At 43.4% G+C, this 19496-nt stretch overlaps 1 protein-coding gene across 2 annotated transcripts in view; it reads right to left on the bottom strand.

The window, feature by feature from the left end:
• The window catches only part of LOC139563439 (neurexin-3a-like), a 650445-nt gene that overhangs the window by 435105 nt on the left and 195844 nt on the right, over positions 1-19496 (bottom strand). For both annotated transcript variants that reach the window (XM_071382111.1, XM_071382110.1), the window contains 4 exons: positions 17300-17419; positions 16591-16711; positions 13711-13971; positions 3559-3749 (listed from right to left, as the gene is read on the bottom strand). In XM_071382111.1, the coding sequence (XP_071238212.1) occupies positions 3559-3749; positions 13711-13971; positions 16591-16711; positions 17300-17419 (693 nt within the window). The remainder of the gene's footprint in view (positions 1-3558; positions 3750-13710; positions 13972-16590; positions 16712-17299; positions 17420-19496) is intronic.

Below are 19496 nucleotides of genomic sequence, written 5' to 3'. Positions count from 1 at the left end.
ACTGAACTACCTCTGTTATATACTCTACCTGTCAGGTCACTGAACTACCTCTGTTATATACTCTACCTGTCAGGTCACTGATCTACCTCTGTTATATACTCTACCTGTCAGGTCACTGAACTACCTCTGTTATATACTCTACCTGTCAGGTCACTGAACTACCTCTGTTATATACTCTACCTGTCAGGTCACTGATCTACCTGTTATATACTCTACCTGTCAGATCACTGAACTACCTCTGTTATATACTCTACCTGTCAGGTCACTGAACCTCTGTTATATACTCTACCTGTCAGGTCACTGATCTACCTGTTATATACTCTACCTGTCAGATCACTGAACTACCTCTGTTATATACTCTACCTGTCAGGTCACTGAACCTCTGTTATATACTCTACCTGTCAGGTCACTGATCTACCTGTTATATACTCTACCTGTCAGGTCACTGAACTACCTCTGTTATATACTCTACCTGTCAGGTCACTGAACTACCTGTTATATACTCTACCTGTCAGGTCACTGAACTACCTCTGTTATATACTCTACCTGTCAGGTCACTGATCTACCTGTTATATACTCTACCTGTCAGGTCACTGATCTACCTGTTATATACTCTACCTGTCAGGTCACTGAACTACCTCTGTTATATACTCTACCTGTCAGGTCACTGAACTACCTGTTATATACTCTACCTGTCAGGTCACTGATCTACCTCTGTTATATACTCTACCTGTCAGGTCACTGAACTACCTGTTATATACTCTACCTGTCAGGTCACTGTACTACCTCTGTTATATACTCTACCTGTCAGGTCACTGTACTACCTCTGTTATATACTCTACCTGTCAGGTCACTGAACTACCTGTTATATACTCTACCTGTCAGGTCACTGTACTACCTCTGTTATATACTCTACCTGTCAGGTCACTGAACTACCTCTGTTATATACTCTACCTGTCAGGTCACTGAACTACCTCTGTTATATACTCTACCTGTCAGGTCACTGAACTACCTGTTATATACTCTACCTGTCAGGTCACTGAACTACCTCTGTTATATACTCTACCTGTCAGGTCACTGATCTACCTGTTATATACTCTACCTGTCAGGTCACTGATCTACCTGTTATATACTCTACCTGTCAGGTCACTGAACTACCTCTGTTATATACTCTACCTGTCAGGTCACTGAACTACCTGTTATATACTCTACCTGTCAGGTCACTGATCTACCTCTGTTATATACTCTACCTGTCAGGTCACTGAACTACCTGTTATATACTCTACCTGTCAGGTCACTGAACTACCTGTTATATACTCTACCTGTCAGGTCACTGTACTACCTCTGTTATATACTCTACCTGTCAGGTCACTGAACTACCTCTGTTATATACTCTACCTGTCAGGTCACTGAACTACCTCTGTTATATACTCTACCTGTCAGGTCACTGTACTACCTCTGTTATATACTCTACCTGTCAGGTCACTGAACTACCTCTGTTATATACTCTACCTGTCAGGTCACTGAACTACCTCTGTTATATACTCTACCTGTCAGGTCACTGAACTACCTGTTATATACTCTACCTGTCAGGTCACTGAACCTCTGTTATAAACTCTACCTGTCAGGTCACTGAACTACCTCTGTTATATACTCTACCTGTCAGGTCACTGAACTACCTCTGTTATATACTCTACCTGTCAGGTCACTGTACTACCTCTGTTATATACTCTACCTGTCAGGTCACTGATCTACCTCTGTTATATACTCTACCTGTCAGGTCACTGAACTACCTGTTATATACTCTACCTGTCAGGTCACTGATCTACCTCTGTTATATACTCTACCTGTCAGGTCACTGTACTACCTCTGTTATATACTCTACCTGTCAGGTCACTGAACTACCTGTTATATACTCTACCTGTCAGGTCACTGTACTACCTCTGTTATATACTCTACCTGTCAGGTCACTGAACTACCTCTGTTATATACTCTACCTGTCAGGTCACTGAACTACCTCTGTTATATACTCTACCTGTCAGGTCACTGTACTACCTCTGTTATATACTCTACCTGTCAGGTCACTGAACTACCTCTGTTATATACTCTACCTGTCAGGTCACTGAACTACCTCTGTTATATACTCTACCTGTCAGGTCACTGAACTACCTCTGTTATATACTCTACCTGTCAGGTCACTGATCTACCTGTTATATACTCTACCTGTCAGGTCACTGTACTACCTCCTGTATATACTCTACCTGTCAGGTCACTGATCTACCTCTGTTATATACTCTACCTGTCAGGTCACTGAACTACCTCTGTTATATACTCTACCTGTCAGGTCACTGAACTACCTGTTATATACTCTACCTGTCAGGTCACTGTACTACCTCTGTTATATACTCTACCTGTCAGGTCACTGATCTACCTCTGTTATATACTCTACCTGTCAGGTCACTGAACTACCTCTGTTATATACTCTACCTGTCAGGTCACTGATCTACCTCTGTTATATACTCTACCTGTCAGGTCACTGATCTACCTGTTATATACTCTACCTGTCAGGTCACTGAACTACCTCTGTTATATACTCTACCTGTCAGGTCACTGATCTACCTGTTATATACTCTACCTGTCAGGTCACTGAACCTCTGTTATATACTCTACCTGTCAGGTCACTGATCTACCTGTTATATACTCTACCTGTCAGGTCACTGAACTACCTCTGTTATATACTCTACCTGTCAGGTCACTGAACTACCTGTTATATACTCTACCTGTCAGGTCACTGAACTACCTGTTATATACTCTACCTGTCAGGTCACTGAACTACCTCTGTTATATACTCTACCTGTCAGGTCACTGAACTACCTCTGTTATATACTCTACCTGTCAGGTCACTGAACTACCTGTTATATACTCTACCTGTCAGGTCACTGATCTACCTGTTATATACTCTACCTGTCAGGTCACTGAAATACCTCTGTTATATACTCTACCTGTCAGGTCACTGAACTACCTGTTATATACTCTACCTGTCAGGTCACTGATCTACCTGTTATATACTCTACCTGTCAGGTCACTGAACTACCTCTGTTATATACTCTACCTGTCAGGTCACTGAACTACCTCTGTTATATACTCTACCTGTCAGGTCACTGTACTACCTCTGTTATATACTCTACCTGTCAGGTCACTGAACTACCTCTGTTATATACTCTACCTGTCAGGTCACTGATCTACCTGTTATATACTCTACCTGTCAGGTCACTGATCTACCTGTTATATACTCTACCTGTCAGGTCACTGAACTACCTCTGTTATATACTCTACCTGTCAGGTCACTGTACTACCTCTGTTATATACTCTACCTGTCAGGTCACTGAACTACCTCTGTTATATACTCTACCTGTCAGGTCACTGATCTACCTGTTATATACTCTACCTGTCAGGTCACTGATCTACCTGTTATATACTCTACCTGTCAGGTCACTGAACTACCTGTTATATACTCTACCTGTCAGGTCACTGTACTACCTCTGTTATATACTCTACCTTTCAGGTCGAGGTTCTTGGCTCCGTTGACCACCTGACTGGTTACCTTTGCGTCCACCTTCAGAGTGTGAATGTTGCTGTTGTCACGAGTGATGACCACATTGTGCCACTGGTTGTCATGTAGAGCCCGGTCGCTGTTGCCCTTGATGACGTTGGGCCCATTGCCAAGATCAAACACATAGTGGATGTACCTGAGGGAGGTGAAAGGTTACCCTGGTCACTGAATAGAACACCTGTTGTGCCGATAGGGGTGGTGCAGCAGAGGAGATCACTTCTAGGCATCTTGGCCTCTGTGAGTGGAGTGGTGAGTCAACAATTAGAATATGTCAAAATGGTTACATTTAACCTTTAATTTATCTAGACATACAGGTGTCGGATCTTAATTTGATGACTTTTTTGTAGGATTTTTTTTCCATCTTCCTACCATCAGGAAATTAAAACGGGCGTCGTAATTTAGACCCGCAGTTCTCTTTCTCTCCATGCGGAGAGGGGGGAGCAGTCGAGTCATTCGGGAACAGTGCCAGCTTATGAAAATCATCCTCCTTCTCTCGCTTGCTGATAAGCTAAAAGCACCACACAGAATATGAATAACTGTCTTACTACTGCAAAAGGCCTATGTATTTTTACCGTAACATTAAAATATACAAAAAAATGTATCTGAAATACATCCATCCACATCAACAACCGTTGGTTTTTATAATAATAATAACTTTATTAACACGATAGATAATGGTGTCCAATACAACATATAAGTGTAATCCGAAATATAGACATACAGTAGGCTACACCTAAAACTATAGTCTACTGTAGCCTATCAAAACTAATCACATATACAGGTTTATAATATCACATGTAAAGACAAGATGAAATTGAGAACAGTACGGAAGCAAACGGAACGAAGCGCATTGGAGCATGAAAGAGAGTGACTCCGATTTTAAATGTCAAAAACCACCCAAAAAGAGATTAACAGTAGTCTATATATTATTGAAGAATAGGACATCTTAATCCCACAAGACAGTTATTTTGAATGGACAACATAAATAGGAAACAAATAAAATTATAACAGTAGGCTACTACAACATTAGTTCACAATCATACAATGTGTCGGTTAAATTGCCACAATAGATTTGCCATGATGTACAGAATTCTTGTCAATTAGATGTTTGAACATATCAAAAAATAATTTGGTTAAAATCATAATTTAGGGAGCGGTAAAGAGGTCGCCAAAAATGGTTGCAAGTGAGATCAGCTGGAAAGATAGGGGAGGGAAGGAAAGATAGGGGGAGGTAGGGAAATATAGGGGAGGGAGGGAAAGATAGGGGGAGGTAGGGAAAGAAAGGGGGAGGTAGGGAAAGATGGTGGGGTAGGGAAAGATAGGCGGAGGTAGGGTAGGGAAATATAGGGGAGGTAGGGAAAGATAGGTGGAGGTAGGGAAAGAGGGTGAGGTAGGGTAAGATAGGCGGAGGTAGGGTAGGGAAAGATGAGGGGAGGTAGGGAAAGATGGGGGGAAGTAGGGGAGGTAGGGAAATATAAGGAAAGATAGGGGGGTAGGGAAAGATAGGGGGGGGGGTAGGGAAAGATAGGCAGAGGTAGGGTAGGGAAAGATAGATAGGTGGAGGTAAGGTAAGATAGGGAAAGATAGTGGGAGGTAAGGTAAGATAGGGAAAGATAGGTGGAGGTAGGGAAAGAGGGTGAGGTACGGTAAGATAGGTGGAGGTAGGGTAGGGAAAGATAGATAGGTGGAGGTAAGGTAAGATAGGGAAAGATAGTGGGAGGTAGGGAAATTAAAGGAAGATAGGGGGAGGTAGGGAAAGATAGGGGGAGGTAGGGAAAGATAGGGGGAGGTAGGGAAAGTTAGGGGAGGATGAAGATAAAGATAGGGAGAGCTAGGGAAAGATAGGGGGAGGTAGAGAAAATTAGGGGGAGGTTGGGAAATATAGGGAAAGATAGTGGGAGGAAGGGATAGATAAGGGGATGTAGGGAAAGATGGGGGGATGGAGAAAGATAGGGGGGTAGGGGCCGAAGGGAAAGATAGGGAAAAGTAAGGAAAGATAGGGGGAGGTAGCGAAATATAGGGAAGGTAAATAAATAAAGACAGGGGAGGTAGGGAAAGAGAGTGGGAGGTAAGGGAAAGATAGGGGAGGTAGGGAAATATAAGGAAAGATAGGGGGTAGGGAAAGATAGGGGGAGGTAGGGAAAGATAGGGGGAGGAAGGGAAAAATAGGGGGCTGTAGGGAAAGATAGGGGGAGGTAGGGAACGATAGGTGAGGTAGGGAAAGATAGGGGGAGGTAAGGGAAGATATGGGGAGGTAGGGAATTATAGGGGGAGGTAGGGAAAGATAGGGAAATATAAGGAACGTTAGGGGGAGTTAGGGAAAGATAGGGTAAGGCAGGGAAAGATAGGGGGAGGTAGGGAAAGATAGGGGAGGTATGGAAAGATACGGGGAGGTAGGGAAATATAAGGAACGTTGGGGGGAGGTAGGGAAAGATAGGGTAAGGCAGGGAAAGATATGGGGAGGTAGGGAAATATAAGGAAAGATAGGGGGAGGTAGGGAAAGATATGGGGAGGTAGGGAAAGATAGGGGGAGGTGGGGAAAGATAGGGGAGCTGGGGAAAGATAGGGGAAGGTAGCGGGAGGTATGGAAAGATAGGGGAAGTAGGGAAATATAAGGAAAGATAGGGGGAGGATTAGGAAATAAAGGGGGAGGTAGTGAAAGATAGGTGAGGTAGGGAAAGATAGGGGAAGTAGGGAAATATAAGGAAAGATAGGGGGATGTAAGGAAATAAAGGGGGTAGGGAAAAGATAAGGGGAGGTAGGGAAATAATAGGAAAGATAGGTGGAGGTAGGGAAAGATAGGGAGAGGTAGGGAAAGATAGGGGGAGTTAGGAGAGGAAACGAAAGATAGGGAGAGGCAGGGAAAGATAGAGAGAGGTATCGAATAATAGGTGGATGTAGGGAAAGATAGAGTGGTACGGAACGATAGGGGGAGGGATGGGAAAGATAGGGGAGGTAGGGAAAGACAGGGGAGCTAGGGAAAGACAAGAGGAGATAGGGAAATATAAGGAAAGATATGGGGAGGTAGGGAAAGATATGAGGATGTAGGGGGAGTTAGGAAAAGATAAGGAACTATATTGGAGGTATTGAAAGATTGGGGGAGGTTGGGAAAGATAAGGAACTATATTGGAGGTATTGAAAGATAGGGGAGGTAGGAAAATATATGGGATGTAGGGAAAGTTATGGGATTTATGAAAAATATAGGGAAAGAAAGGGGGAGGAAGGGAAAGATAAGAGGATGTAGGGAACGATAGGGGGGTAGGGAAATATAAGGAAAGATATTGGAGGTAGGGAAAGATAGGGGGAGGTAGGGAAAGATGGGGGAGGTAGGAAAAGATAGGGGGAGGTAAGGAAAGATAGGGGAGGTAGGGAAAGATAGAGAGAGGTATCGAAAAATAGCTGGATGTAGGGAAAGATAGAGTGGTACGGAACGATAGGGGGAGGGATGGGAAAGATAGGGGAGGTAGGGAAAGACAGGGGAGCTAGGGAAAGACAAGAGGAGATAGGGAAATATAAGGAAAGATATGGGGAGGTAGGGAAAGATATGAGGATGTAGGGGGAGTTAGGAAAAGATAAGGAACTATATTGGAGGTATTGAAAGATTGGGGGAGGTTGGGAAAGATAAGGAACTATATTGGAGGTATTGAAAGATAGGGGAGGTAGGAAAATATATGGGATGTAGGGAAAGTTATGGGATTTATGAAAAATATAGGGAAAGAAAGGGGGAGGAAGGGAAAGATAAGAGGATGTAGGGAACGATAGGGGGGTAGGGAAATATAAGGAAAGATATTGGAGGTAGGGAAAGATAGGGGGAGGTAGGGAAAGATGGGGGAGGTAGGAAAAGATAGGGGGAGGTAAGGAAAGATAGGGGAGGTAGGGAAAGATAGGGGGAGGTATGGAAAGATATGTGGAGGTAGGGAAATATAAGGAAAGATAGGAGGAGGTTGTGAAAGATAAGTGGGTGGGGAAAGATAGGGTGAAGTAGGGAAAGATAGGGTGAGGTAGGGAAAGATAACGAGAGGTAGGGAAAGATAGGAGGATGAAGGGAAAAATAAGGGAGGAAGGGAAAGAGAGTTGGAGTTAGGGAAAGATATGGGAGGTAGGGAAAGATAGGAGGATGAAGAGAAAAATAAGGGAGGAAGGGAAAGACAGTTGGAGTTAGGGAAAGATATGGGAGGTAGGGAAAGATAGGAGGATGAAGAGAAAGATAAGATATAAATATAAGGAACGATATGGGAAATATAAGGAACGATATGGGGAGGTAGTGAAAGATAGGGGAGGCAGGGAAAGATAGGGGGGTGGGGAAAGACAGGGTTAGGTAGGGAAAGATAGCGAGAGGTAGGGAAAGATAGGAGGATGAATGCTAAAATATGGGAGGAAGGGATAGACAGTGGGAGTTAGGGAAAGGTAGGGGAGGTAGGGAAAGATAGGAGGATGAAGGGAAAGATAGGGATATTTAGGGAAAGATAGGGGATGGTAGGGAAAGATATGGGGAGGAAAGGAAAGATAGGAGGATGTAGGGAAAGATAGGGGGAGTTAAGGAAAGATAGGGGGTGTAGGGAAAGACAGGGGGAGGTAGGGAAAGATAGGGGGAATTAAGGAAAGATAGGGGGAGGTAGGGAAAGATAGGGAGAGGTATGGAAAGATAGGTGTAGGTAGGGAAAGATAGGAGGTAGGATGGGAAAGATATGGGGAGGTAAAGAAAGATAGCGGGATGTATGGAAAGATAGGTGAAGGTAGGGAAATATAAGGAAAGATAGGGGGAGGTAGTGAAAGATAGGGGGAGGCAGGGAAAGATAGGGGGGTGGGGAAAGATAGGGGAGGTAGGGAAAGACAGGGTGAGGTAGGGAAAGATAGGAGGATAAAGGGAAAAATAGGGGAGGAAGGGAAAGACAGTGAGAGTTAGGGAAAGGTAGGGGTAGATAGGGAAAGATAGGGGGAGACAAGGAAAGATAGGGGGAGTTAAGGAAAGATATGAGGATGTAGGTAAAGATAGGGTGAGGTAGGAAAAGATAAGGAACTATATTGGAGGTATTGAAAGATAGGGGGAGGTTGGGAAAGATAGGGGGAGGTAGGAAAAGATAGGGGGAGGTAAGGAAAGATAGGGGGAGGTAAGGAAAGATAGGGGGAGGTAGGGAAAGATAGGTGGAGGTAGGGAAATATAAGGAAAGAGAGGATGAGGTAGGGAAAGATAGGAGGATAAAGGGAAAAATAGGGGAGGAAGGGAAAGACAGTGAGAGTTAGGGAAAGGTGGGGGTAGATAGGGAAAGATAGGGGGAGGTTGGGAAAGATAGGGGGAGGTAGGAAAAGATAGGGGGAGGTAAGGAAAGATAGGGGGAGGTAAGGAAAGATAGGGGAGGTAGGGAAAGATAGGTGGAGGTAGGGAAATATAAGGAAAGAGAGGGTGAGGTAGGGAAAGACAGGGTGAGGTAGGGAAATATATGGGATGTAGGGAAAGTTATGGGATTTATAAAAAATATAGGGAAAGATAGGGGGAGGAAGGGAATGCTAGGGGGAGGAAAGGAAAGATAAGAGGATGTAGGGAAAGATAAGAGGATGTAGGGAAAGATACGGAAAGTTATTGGAGGTAGTAAGATAAGGTAGGATAAGGGGAGGTATGGAAAGATAGGGGGATGTAGGGATGGATAGGGGAGGTCGGGAAAGATAGGCGGAGGTAGGGAAAGATAGGGAAAGATAGAGGGAGGTAGGGAAAGATAAGGAAATATATTGGAGGTAGGGAAAGATAGGCAGAGGTAGGAAAAGTTAGGGGGAGGTAAGTAAAGATAGGGGAGGTAGGGAAAGATAGGTGGAGGTAGGGAAAGATAAGGAAAGAGAGGGTGAGGTAGGGAAAGACAGGGTGAGGTAGGGAAAGATAACGAGAGGTAGGGAAAGATAGGAGGATGAAGGGAAAGATAGGAGGATGAAGGGGAAGATAGGGATAGTTAGGGAAAGATAGGATAGGTAGGGAAATATAAGGAAAGACAGGGGGAGGTAGTGAAAGATAGGGGGAGGAAGGGAAAGATAGGGGGTGGGGAAAGATAGGGTGAGGTAGGGAAAGACAGGATGAGGTAGGGAAAGATAACGAGAGGTAGGGAAAGATAGGAGGATGAAGGGAAAAATAAGGGATGTAGGGAAAGATAGGGGAGGTAGGGAAAGGTAGGGGGGGGTAGGGTAGGAAGGGAATGGTAGGGGGAGGTAGGGAAAGATAGCGAGATGTAGGGAAAGATAGGGTGAGGTAGGAAAAGATGGCAAGAAGTAGGGAAAGATAGGAGGATGAAGTGACAAATAGGGGAGGAAGGGAAAGACAGTGGGAGTTAGGGAAAGGTAGGGGAGGTAGGGAAAGATAGGGATAGTTAGGGAAAGATAGGGGAGGTAGGGAAAGATACGGGGAGGAAGGGAAAGATGGTAAGAGGTATGGAAAGATTTGGAAAATATGTGGGGGTAGGGCAATATAAGGAAATATAGGGGGAGGTAGTTAAAGCTAGGGGGAGGTAGAGTAAGATAAGGAAAGAGAGGGGAGGTAGGGAAAGATAGGGGAGGTAGGGAAAGATAGGAGGATGAAGGGAAAGACAGGGGAGGAAGGGAAAGACAGGGGAGGAAGGGAAAGGTAGGGGAGGTAGGGAAAGATAGGAAGATGAAGGGAAGATATGGATAGTTAGGGAAAGATAGGGGAGGTTGGGAAAGATATGGAAAAATATGGAGAGGTAGGGCAATATAGGGAAAGATAGGGGTAGGTAGTTAAAGATATGGGGAGGTAGAGTAAGATAAGGAAGGATAGGGGGAGGTATGGAAAGTTAGGGACATTTAGGGGTGTAGGGAAAGATGGGGGAATGTAGGGATAGATAGGGGAGGTCGGGAAAGGCAGGGAAATATATGGAAAGATAGAGGAGGAAGGGAAAGATAGGGGAGGAAGGGACATATAGGGGGAGGTAGGGAAAGATAGGGGGAGGTAGGGAAAGATAGGGGGAGGTAGGAAAAGATAGGGGAGGTAGGGAAATATGAGGACAGATATGGGGAGGTAGGGAAAGATAGTGGGAGGTGGGGAAAGATAGGGGAGGTAGGGAAATATAGGGGGGGTAGGGGATGAAGGGAAACATAGGGAAGGGTAGGAAAGATAGGGGGAGGTAGGGAAAGATAGGGGAGGTTGGGAAAGATATGGAAACATATGGAGAGGTAGGGCAATATAGGGAAAGATAGGGGTAGGTAGTTAAAGATATGGGGAGGTAGAGTAAGATAAGGAAGGATAGGGGGAGGTAGGGAAAGATAGGGACATTTAGGGGTGTAGGGAAAGATGGGGGAGTGTAGGGATAGATAGGGGAGGTCGGGAAAGATAGGGAAATATATGGAAAGATAGAGGAGGAAGGGAAAGATAGGGGAGGAAGGTACATATAGGGGGAGGTAGGGAAAGATAGGGGGAGGTAGGAAAAGATAGGGACATATAGGGGGAGGTAGGGAAAGATAGGGGGAGGTAGGGAAAGATAGGGGGAGGTAGGAAAAGATAGGGGAGGTAGGGAAATATGAGGACAGATATGGGGAGGTAGGGAAAGATAGTGGGAGGTGGGGAAAGATAGGGGAGGTAGGGAAATATAGGGGGGGTAGGGGATGAAGGGAAACATAGGGAAGAGTAGGAAAGATAGGGAGAGGTAGGAAAGATAGGGGAGGTAGGGAAAGAGAGTGGGAGGTAAGGGAAAGATAAGGGAGGTAGGGGGATATAAGGAAATATAGGGGGGTAGGGAAAGATAGGGGAGGTAGGGAAAAGTAAGGAAATATAGGGTAGGTAGGGAAAGATAAGGGGAGGTAGGGAAAGATGGGGGGAGGTAGGGAAAGATAGGGGGAGGAAGGGAAAGTTATGAGATTTAGAAAAAGATAGGGAAAGATAGGGAGAGGTAGGAAAAGATAGGGGAGCTAGGGGTTGGTAGGGAAAGATAGGTTGAGGTAGGGAAAGATAGGGGGAGGTAGGAAAAGATAGGGGTGGAGGGGAAAGATAGGGGGAGGTAGGGAAAGATAGGGGGAGGAAGCGAAATATAAGGAAAGATATGGGTAGGAAGGGAAAGATAGGGGGAGTTAAGGAAAGATATGAGGAGGTATGGAAATATAAGGAAAGATTGGGGGAGGTAGGGAAAGATAGGGGAGGTAGGGAAAGAGAGTGGGAGGTAAGGGAAAGATAGGGGAGGTAGGGAAAGAGAGTGGGAGGTAAGGGAAAGATAGGGGGGTAGGGAAAGATAGGTAAAGATAGGGGGAGGTAGGGGAGGAAGCGAAAGATAGGGTGAGGTAGTGAAAGATAGAGAGAGGTAGGGAAAGATAGGGGAAGGTAGGGAAAGATAGGGGGAGGTAGGGAAAGATATGGAAGGTAGGGAAAGATAGGAGGATGAAGGGAAAGATAGGGAAGGTAGGGAAAGATTGGGGGAGGTAGGGAAAGATAGGGGATATAGGAGGATGAAGGGAAAGATAGGGAAAGATGGGGGAGGTATGGAAAGATAGGGGAGGTAGGGACAGATAGGAGAATGAAGGGAAAGATAGGGAGAGGTAGGGGAAGATTGGGGAGGTATGGAAAGATAAGGGAGGTAGGGAAAGATAGGGGGATGAAGGGAAAGATAAGGATAGGTAGGGAGAGACAGGGAGAGGTATGGAAAGATAGGGGAAGTAGGGAAAGATAGGGGGTAGGGAAAGATAAGGGGAGGTAGGGAAAGATAGGGGAGGTAGGGAAAGATAGCGAGAGGTAGGGAAAGATAGCGAGAGGCAGGGAAAGATAGGGGTAGGAAAGATAGGGGGAGGTAGGGAAAGATGGGGGAGGTAGGGAAAGATTTTGAAAAATGTGAGGAGGTAGGTTAATATAAGTAAATATAGGGGGAGGTAGAGAAAGATAGGGGAAGATAGGGAAAGATAGGGAAAGATTGGGGGAGGTAGGGAAAGATAGGGAAAGTTAGGGGGAGGTAGGGAAAGATAGGGACAGATTGGGGGAGGTAGGGAAAGATAGGGAAAGTTAGGGGGAGGTAGGGAAAGATATGGAAAGATAGGGGATGTAGGGAAGGATAGGGGAGGTAGGGAAAGATAGGGAAATATAGAGGGGGAGAAGGAAAGATAGGGAAAGATAGAGGGAGAGAACGAAAGGTAGGGAAAGAGGGGGAGGTAGGTAGGGAAATATATGGAAAGATAAGGGGAGGAAGTGCATAGGTGGGGGGAGATAGGGGTCAAAGGGCAGTGGGGTTGATTCCTGCTGACTCTAGCATATATGTTCCGGGGTCAGTAACTCTAACCGCTGTACCAATACAGGCCCCTGAGGCAACCAATCATTTATTCTGCCTATTGGAAGGCCCAAAAAATTGTCAAAGACTTCAGTCACCCAACTCAAGACTGCCCCCCCCCCCCTTTGTTTTTCTGCCTCGACTAACGTGTACCCCCCCTGCCTCGACTAACGTGTACCCCCGCACATTGACTCGGTATCGGTATGCCTGTATCTAGCCTCATTATTGTTAAGTAATTTTATTGTGTTACTTTTTATTTCATTTTTTTACTTTAGTTTATTTAGTCAATATTTTCTTAACTCCATTTCTTGAACTGTATTCGGCGCATGCGACAAATAAAATTTGATTTTATTTGCTTGCCTTGCATATGAAATAAAACAATTGATACAAAAAAACGATTTCCCTAATGAAAAACACATCTACCTCCTAAAAATATGTAAATGTATTAAAGTCCACATAAGCATTTACACAAGACACTGTAGCCTGCACGTATCCTACATAAGCTACTTGAACTGGCGCCCAGTGGACCTGCAGTCTAAGGTACAATGTAGGTATGGTACTGCATTGAATTCAAAACACCGCTTCCAGTTGACACTGGTGGTGATTCTACATAACTCTTCAGGTATTCAAATTCTCCTGCTGACGGATTATTTTCCTCCTGCGACAAAATGGGTCAAATTAAGATCCGACATCTGTATTCGTTAAAGTATATGTCTCTTACTGTGGTGACAATATGCCTCTGTAATACCATTCCTGGGTACCTATTGTCTTTCATAGTGGTGCTGGAACAAAAAAAAAACACTAGTAAACGAACAACAAGGAAAGTCTAGCACCAGGTGGGATCCCACTCACCCTTTAACCAGCTCCACAGCGATGAAGTCATTGCCGTCTCCACTGTTGAACAGTATGAATCCGTCAGGCGAGGTGGTTTTGAACTGAAAGAACAGGTGCATGGTGGTGTAGGCCTGCAGGGTGGCCAGGCTCAGGTAGCTGCTCTTCGACTTGAAGGTCACAGGGTCAGCGATGATGGAGCGCATGCCAAATCGGGCGTTGAGCTCACAGAAGTCGATGTCTCCGTTCTTACAGAGATCTATATACAGCATACCGTTGAACCTGGAGTAGGTAGAGTGGGGAATAAATATATTATCTGATGCATGTAAACAGAGAAACCCCTTTCTTGTTCACAGGAAGGGACCTGTCGTTTGCTAGAGACAAAGTTATCAACAACACCTGCTGAAGTGAAGCCAAACATAACAGCCGTGTTACATGATTTAGATTGGCTTTCTCTAGAACAGACATCATTTCAACAACGTCAACATATTCCATCGGATGACATAGTAGTCACATTCAAATCTTGAATACTAGTAAGCTGTTGTGTCTTTTTGGGTGAAATAACGATTCTAACAGCATATAGCATAAAGAATACAACAAAGTATATAACAAAGAATATGACAAAGAATTTATCAAAGAATATGACAAAGATTTTAACAAAGAATATGACAAAGAATTTAACAAAGAATATGACAAATAATTTATCAAAGAATATGCCATATATGGCAAAGTATGTAAGAAAGTATATGACAAAGTATATGACAAATAATTTAACAAAGAATATGGCAAAGAATTGAACAAATAATATGACAAAGAATTTAACAAAGAATATGGCAAAGTATATAACAAAGTACAGTATTTAACAAAGTATATAACAAAGAATTTATCAAAGAATAATGCTAAATATACAAAAGTACACTGCTCAAAAAAATAAAGGGAACACTTTAACAACACAATGTAACTCCAAGTCAATCACACTTCTGTGAAATCAAACTGTCCACTTAGGAAGCAACACTGATTGACAATACATTTCACATGCTGTTGTGCAAATGGAATAGACAACAGGTGGAAATTATAGGCAATTAGCAAGACACCCCCAATAAAGGAGTGGTTCTGCAGGTGGTGACCACAGACCACTTCTCAGTTCCTATGCTTCCTGGCTGATGTTTTGGTCACTTTTGAATGCTGGCGGTGCTTTCACTCTAGTGGTAGCATGAGACGGAGTCTACAACCCACACAAGTGGCTCAGGTAGTGCAGCTCATCCAGGATGGCACATCAATGCGAGCTGTGGCAAGAAGGTTTGCTGTGTCTGTCAGCGTAGTGTCCAGAGCATGGAGGCGCTACCAGGAGACAGGCCAGTACATCAGGAGACGTGGAGGAGGCCGTAGGAGGGCAACAACCCAGCAGCAGTACCGCTACCTCCGCCTTTGTGCAAGGAGTAGCAGGAGGAGCACTGCCAGAGCCCTGCAAAATGACCTCAAGCAGGCCACAAATGTGCATGTGTCTGCTCAAACGGTCAGAAACAGACTCCATGAGGGTGGTATGAGGGCCCGACGTCCACAGGTGGGGGTTGTGCTTACAGCCCAACACCGTGCAGGATGTTTGGCATTTGCCAGAGAACACCAAGATTGGCAAATTCGCCACTGGCGCCCTGTGCTCTTCACAGATGAAAGCAGGTTCACACTGAGCACATGTGACAGACGTGACAGAGTCTGGAGACGCCGTGGAGAATGTTCTGCTGCCTGCAACATCCTCCAGCATGACCGGTTTGGCGGTGGGTCAGTCATGGTGTGGGGTGGCATTTCTTTGGGGGGCCGCACAGCCCTCCTGGTGCTCGCCAGAGGTAGCCTGACTGCCATTAGGTACCGAGATGAGATCCTCAGACCCCTTGTGAGACCATATGCTGGTGCGGTTGGCCCTGGGTTCCTCCTAATGCAAGACAATGCTAGACTTCATGTGGCTGGAGTGTGTCAGAAGTTCCTGAAAGAGGAAAACATTGATGCTATGGACTGGCTCGCCCGTTCCCCAGACCTGAATCCAATTGAGCACATCTGGGACATCATGTCTCGCTCCATCCACCAACGCCACGTTGCACCACAGACTGTCCAGGAGTTGGTGGATGCTTTAGTCCATGTCTGGGAGGAGATCCCTCAGGAGACCATCCGCCACCTCATCAGGAGCATGCCCAGGCGTTGTAGGGAGGTCATACAGGTACGTGGAGGCCACACACACTACTGAGCCTCATTTTGACTTGTTTTAAGGACATTACATCAAAGTTGGATCAGCCTGTAGTGTGGTTTTCCACTTTAATTTTGAGTGTGACTCCAAATCCAGACCTCCATGGGTTGATAAATTTGATTTCCATTGATAATTTTTGTGTGATTTTGTTGTCAACACATTCAATTATGTAAAGAAAAAAGTATTTAATAAGAATATTTCATTCATTCAGATCTAGGTTAGTGTTCCCTTTATTTTTTTGAGCAGTGTATATAACAAAGGATACAACAAAGTATATAACAAAGTCTATAACAAAGTATGTGTCAAAGAATATAACAAAGTATATAACAAAGAATATAACAATGTGTATATTACAACGTATATGACAAAGAATATTGCAAAGTGTATAACAAAGTATATAACAATATATATGACAAACTATATAGCAAATTATACAAATGATATGACAAAGAATATGGCAAAGTTTATGACAAAGTAAATGACAAAGATTTTGACAAAGTATATAACAAAGTATATGATAAAGTATATAACAAAGTATATAACAAAGTATATGATAAAGTATATGATAAAGTATGTAACAAAGTATATAACAAAGTATATGATAAAGTATATGATAAAGTATGTAACAAAGTATATAACAAAGAATATGAGCGAAGAGGAACCTGAGACTCTGTAGGTGTCCAATGAAGCTAGATGGGATGGCCGAGACGAAGCGTCTCTCCGTCATGATGCCCGTCTCGATGTTGTGGAACTCCAGACGGGTGTGGTCGCCCGCCATCTGGCCTGGAGTAGAGGGCGGGGTGGAAAGAAAACAAGATAGAAAAGAAAAGGAAACACTGTCTGATACTAACACAAAGGGCTGATTTTAAAATGGTGGTGAATTTTGGCCAGTACAATATGGTTAAATACAACATAATACTACAAATGAATTAACATCAGCAAGAACAATGCAGTCCTATTAATAGATGTCAACAGTTTATAGTTTATATATATATATAGTTATATATAGTTATAGTTTAATATAGTATTTTAGTCACCCTTCTCAAATAGTTACTTAAAAAAGCATAAGAAAACACTGAAAGGATAGTTCATCTTAATTAGCAAATGTTGTAATTCATGTAATCCTTAAACTATGTCAGGACACCATTACACGTCACCCATACAATCAGTGGCAGATGAGGGACTTTTTCTCCAGGTTTGGGGTCACTTCCATTTCAATTCAGGAAGTAGATTGAAATTCCAATTCCAATTCTCTTCCATACTTTTTCGATTAGGTGAATTTGGAATTGGAATCTGCTTAACTTTCTGAATTGAGTGGAGTTGAAATGAAATGGACCCCTTGTTTCTCTCAGACTGTAGCTGATATAATACCTTCTGCTATGTCATCATCCACCGTGAGCTTGTAGGTTTTTCCCCGGCGGACCACGCGCACCGTATGCCACTCATTATCATTGAGTTTTTGCCCAGCATACAGGGTCTCGGGTCCCTTGCCTGAGAACATGGTTGGTCACAAAGTTAAAGTCATCCTGCGTCACCAACCAAACCTTTGCTTTCCACTTTCCAATAGGGGCTGTTATATTGGGCCTTTTTCAATAGAAGGCGGTGATATAATGATCTTATTTATAACCACTCAAAGAAGCAGGGTAATTGAAGGCGTATATTGCAGATGATGATAGCAGAGCAGCTTGACATGTCAAACTGACTTGTCTTCTAATTTATTTACATTTGGGAACATTTGAGCATTTTCACATTTTATTATTCATCACTTTTAAAATTGCATACTGTGGAAAGCAAAGGTTTGGTAATATTTAGGAAAAAAATAGTTCAGGTATTGTTTAAAAAGCAACAACGAATACTTTTTTCTAAAACAATATTTCTTCAATCATGATTGCACACTGGACTAGCACCTTCATTGCGGAAATGTACGATTTTAAATGTGTATTGAGCAGAAACACACTGCAGTCAATGCAACAATTACACAGCTTTTACTCATCATAGTGACTCGAAATCCCTTCCACTTTTCCCAAATCAGTTATTAGTAGATGAATACTAGGTTAAAAAGGACTGTAAAGTGTTACCTACAAGTATACTAGGTTATTAATGTATCTTTCACAGCCAGGTAAAGCACCAGAGCTTTTTGGCTGAGCCGTTGCTTGGTATTACCACAATCCCTCTAAGTACCAGTAAAGTCCTGTGATCTGGACAGCCTACTGCACTGTTTGTGTGTGTGTGTACGTGTGTACATGTGTGTGTTCTCACCCTGTCATGGGTGTGTGTGCTGTTCATTTGAAGTCAACACAAACAGAGTCTGTCAGACAGAAGCAGACGAGCACAGGGCCCCTGGAGGGAAGCTCTATTGATTTGGACAGTTTCTTGTTTCCTTGTGCTGTCAGTTGGCAGTGTTAAAATCTTGATAATTTTTTTTTTGCATGCGGCAGTTATTTGGCCCAGTATTGTGGGGTATGGTCATTATTTTAGTCTATTTTAGTCTTCACATTATTTTGAGTAAAGTACGTAATATTCCTCATCACTAAGACATACTGTACTGTATGGCTCTTTTATAACAAAGGCTATTTGAGACCAGCCTGATGTTATCTGTTGTTTGTCCTGACATGCCATAGAGCCCGACTCGACCCGACCGATATGGTATTTTGGGATCCGATATTAGAGTGAAAATATTCACTGTTAAAACTTCTTTGTGATAGGGGGCAGCATTTTCACTTTTGGATGAATAGCATGCCCAGAGTGAACTGCCTCCTACCTCTGTGCCAGATGCTAATATATGCATATTATTGTTACTATTGGGTAGAGAACACTCTGAAGTTTCTAAAACTGTTTGAATGATGTCTGTGAGTATAACAGAACTCATATGGCAGGCAAAAACTTGAGAAAAAATCCAAACAGGAAGTGAGATTTCTGAGGCTGGTCGATGTTCGAATAGGCGATGAGTTGAACTTGCTTAACATTTGGACATATCATCCATTGTTTGTCACGACACCCTACCATGACACTTCACCTAACAGTATATTTTTACTTAGTGTAACGCGTCAAGGAAAGATAGGTCTATAGCCGAGTTAAGAGCTACTAATGAATAATACACGTAAAATCAAATCCTGTGAAGAACTTATTTTTTTCCCAATCATTTTTTCTTCATCTTATATTTATCCTTTTCCTTATCCTGTACACTGAAGGTTTCCGAGCCCTAATCACGAGTAAAAGCAGTTATTGTTGACTGTACTAAGACCCAAAATCCCTACTCCCCAGCAGAATGTATTCTAGTGTCAAATCGAAGCTCAGACTTAGAGGCTAAAACGTTTAGATGCAAACAAAACTCACCAAATTAACAATCTAACACAAATCCTACAGTAACTATGAACTCTTCAAAGGTGGCATTTCACTTGGATAGGACCTACACAGTATGAATAACATATCTATAGACTGTATCTCTTTATCATGTTGTTTAATCAAGTTACTTCTACTAAACATGTTCATGTCTTCTCCATTGTCCACCTATGATGAAGCTTTGTTTGCATGTAACAATTTTTGAACATTTAGTTACGTAATAGGT

This window comes from Salvelinus alpinus, chromosome 34 (genome assembly GCF_045679555.1).
Source record: "Salvelinus alpinus chromosome 34, SLU_Salpinus.1, whole genome shotgun sequence".
Classification (NCBI taxonomy): Eukaryota; Metazoa; Chordata; class Actinopteri; order Salmoniformes; family Salmonidae; genus Salvelinus; species Salvelinus alpinus.
The sequence above is the reverse complement of the archived record's forward strand: the minus strand, read 5'-3'. Positions and strand labels throughout refer to the sequence as shown.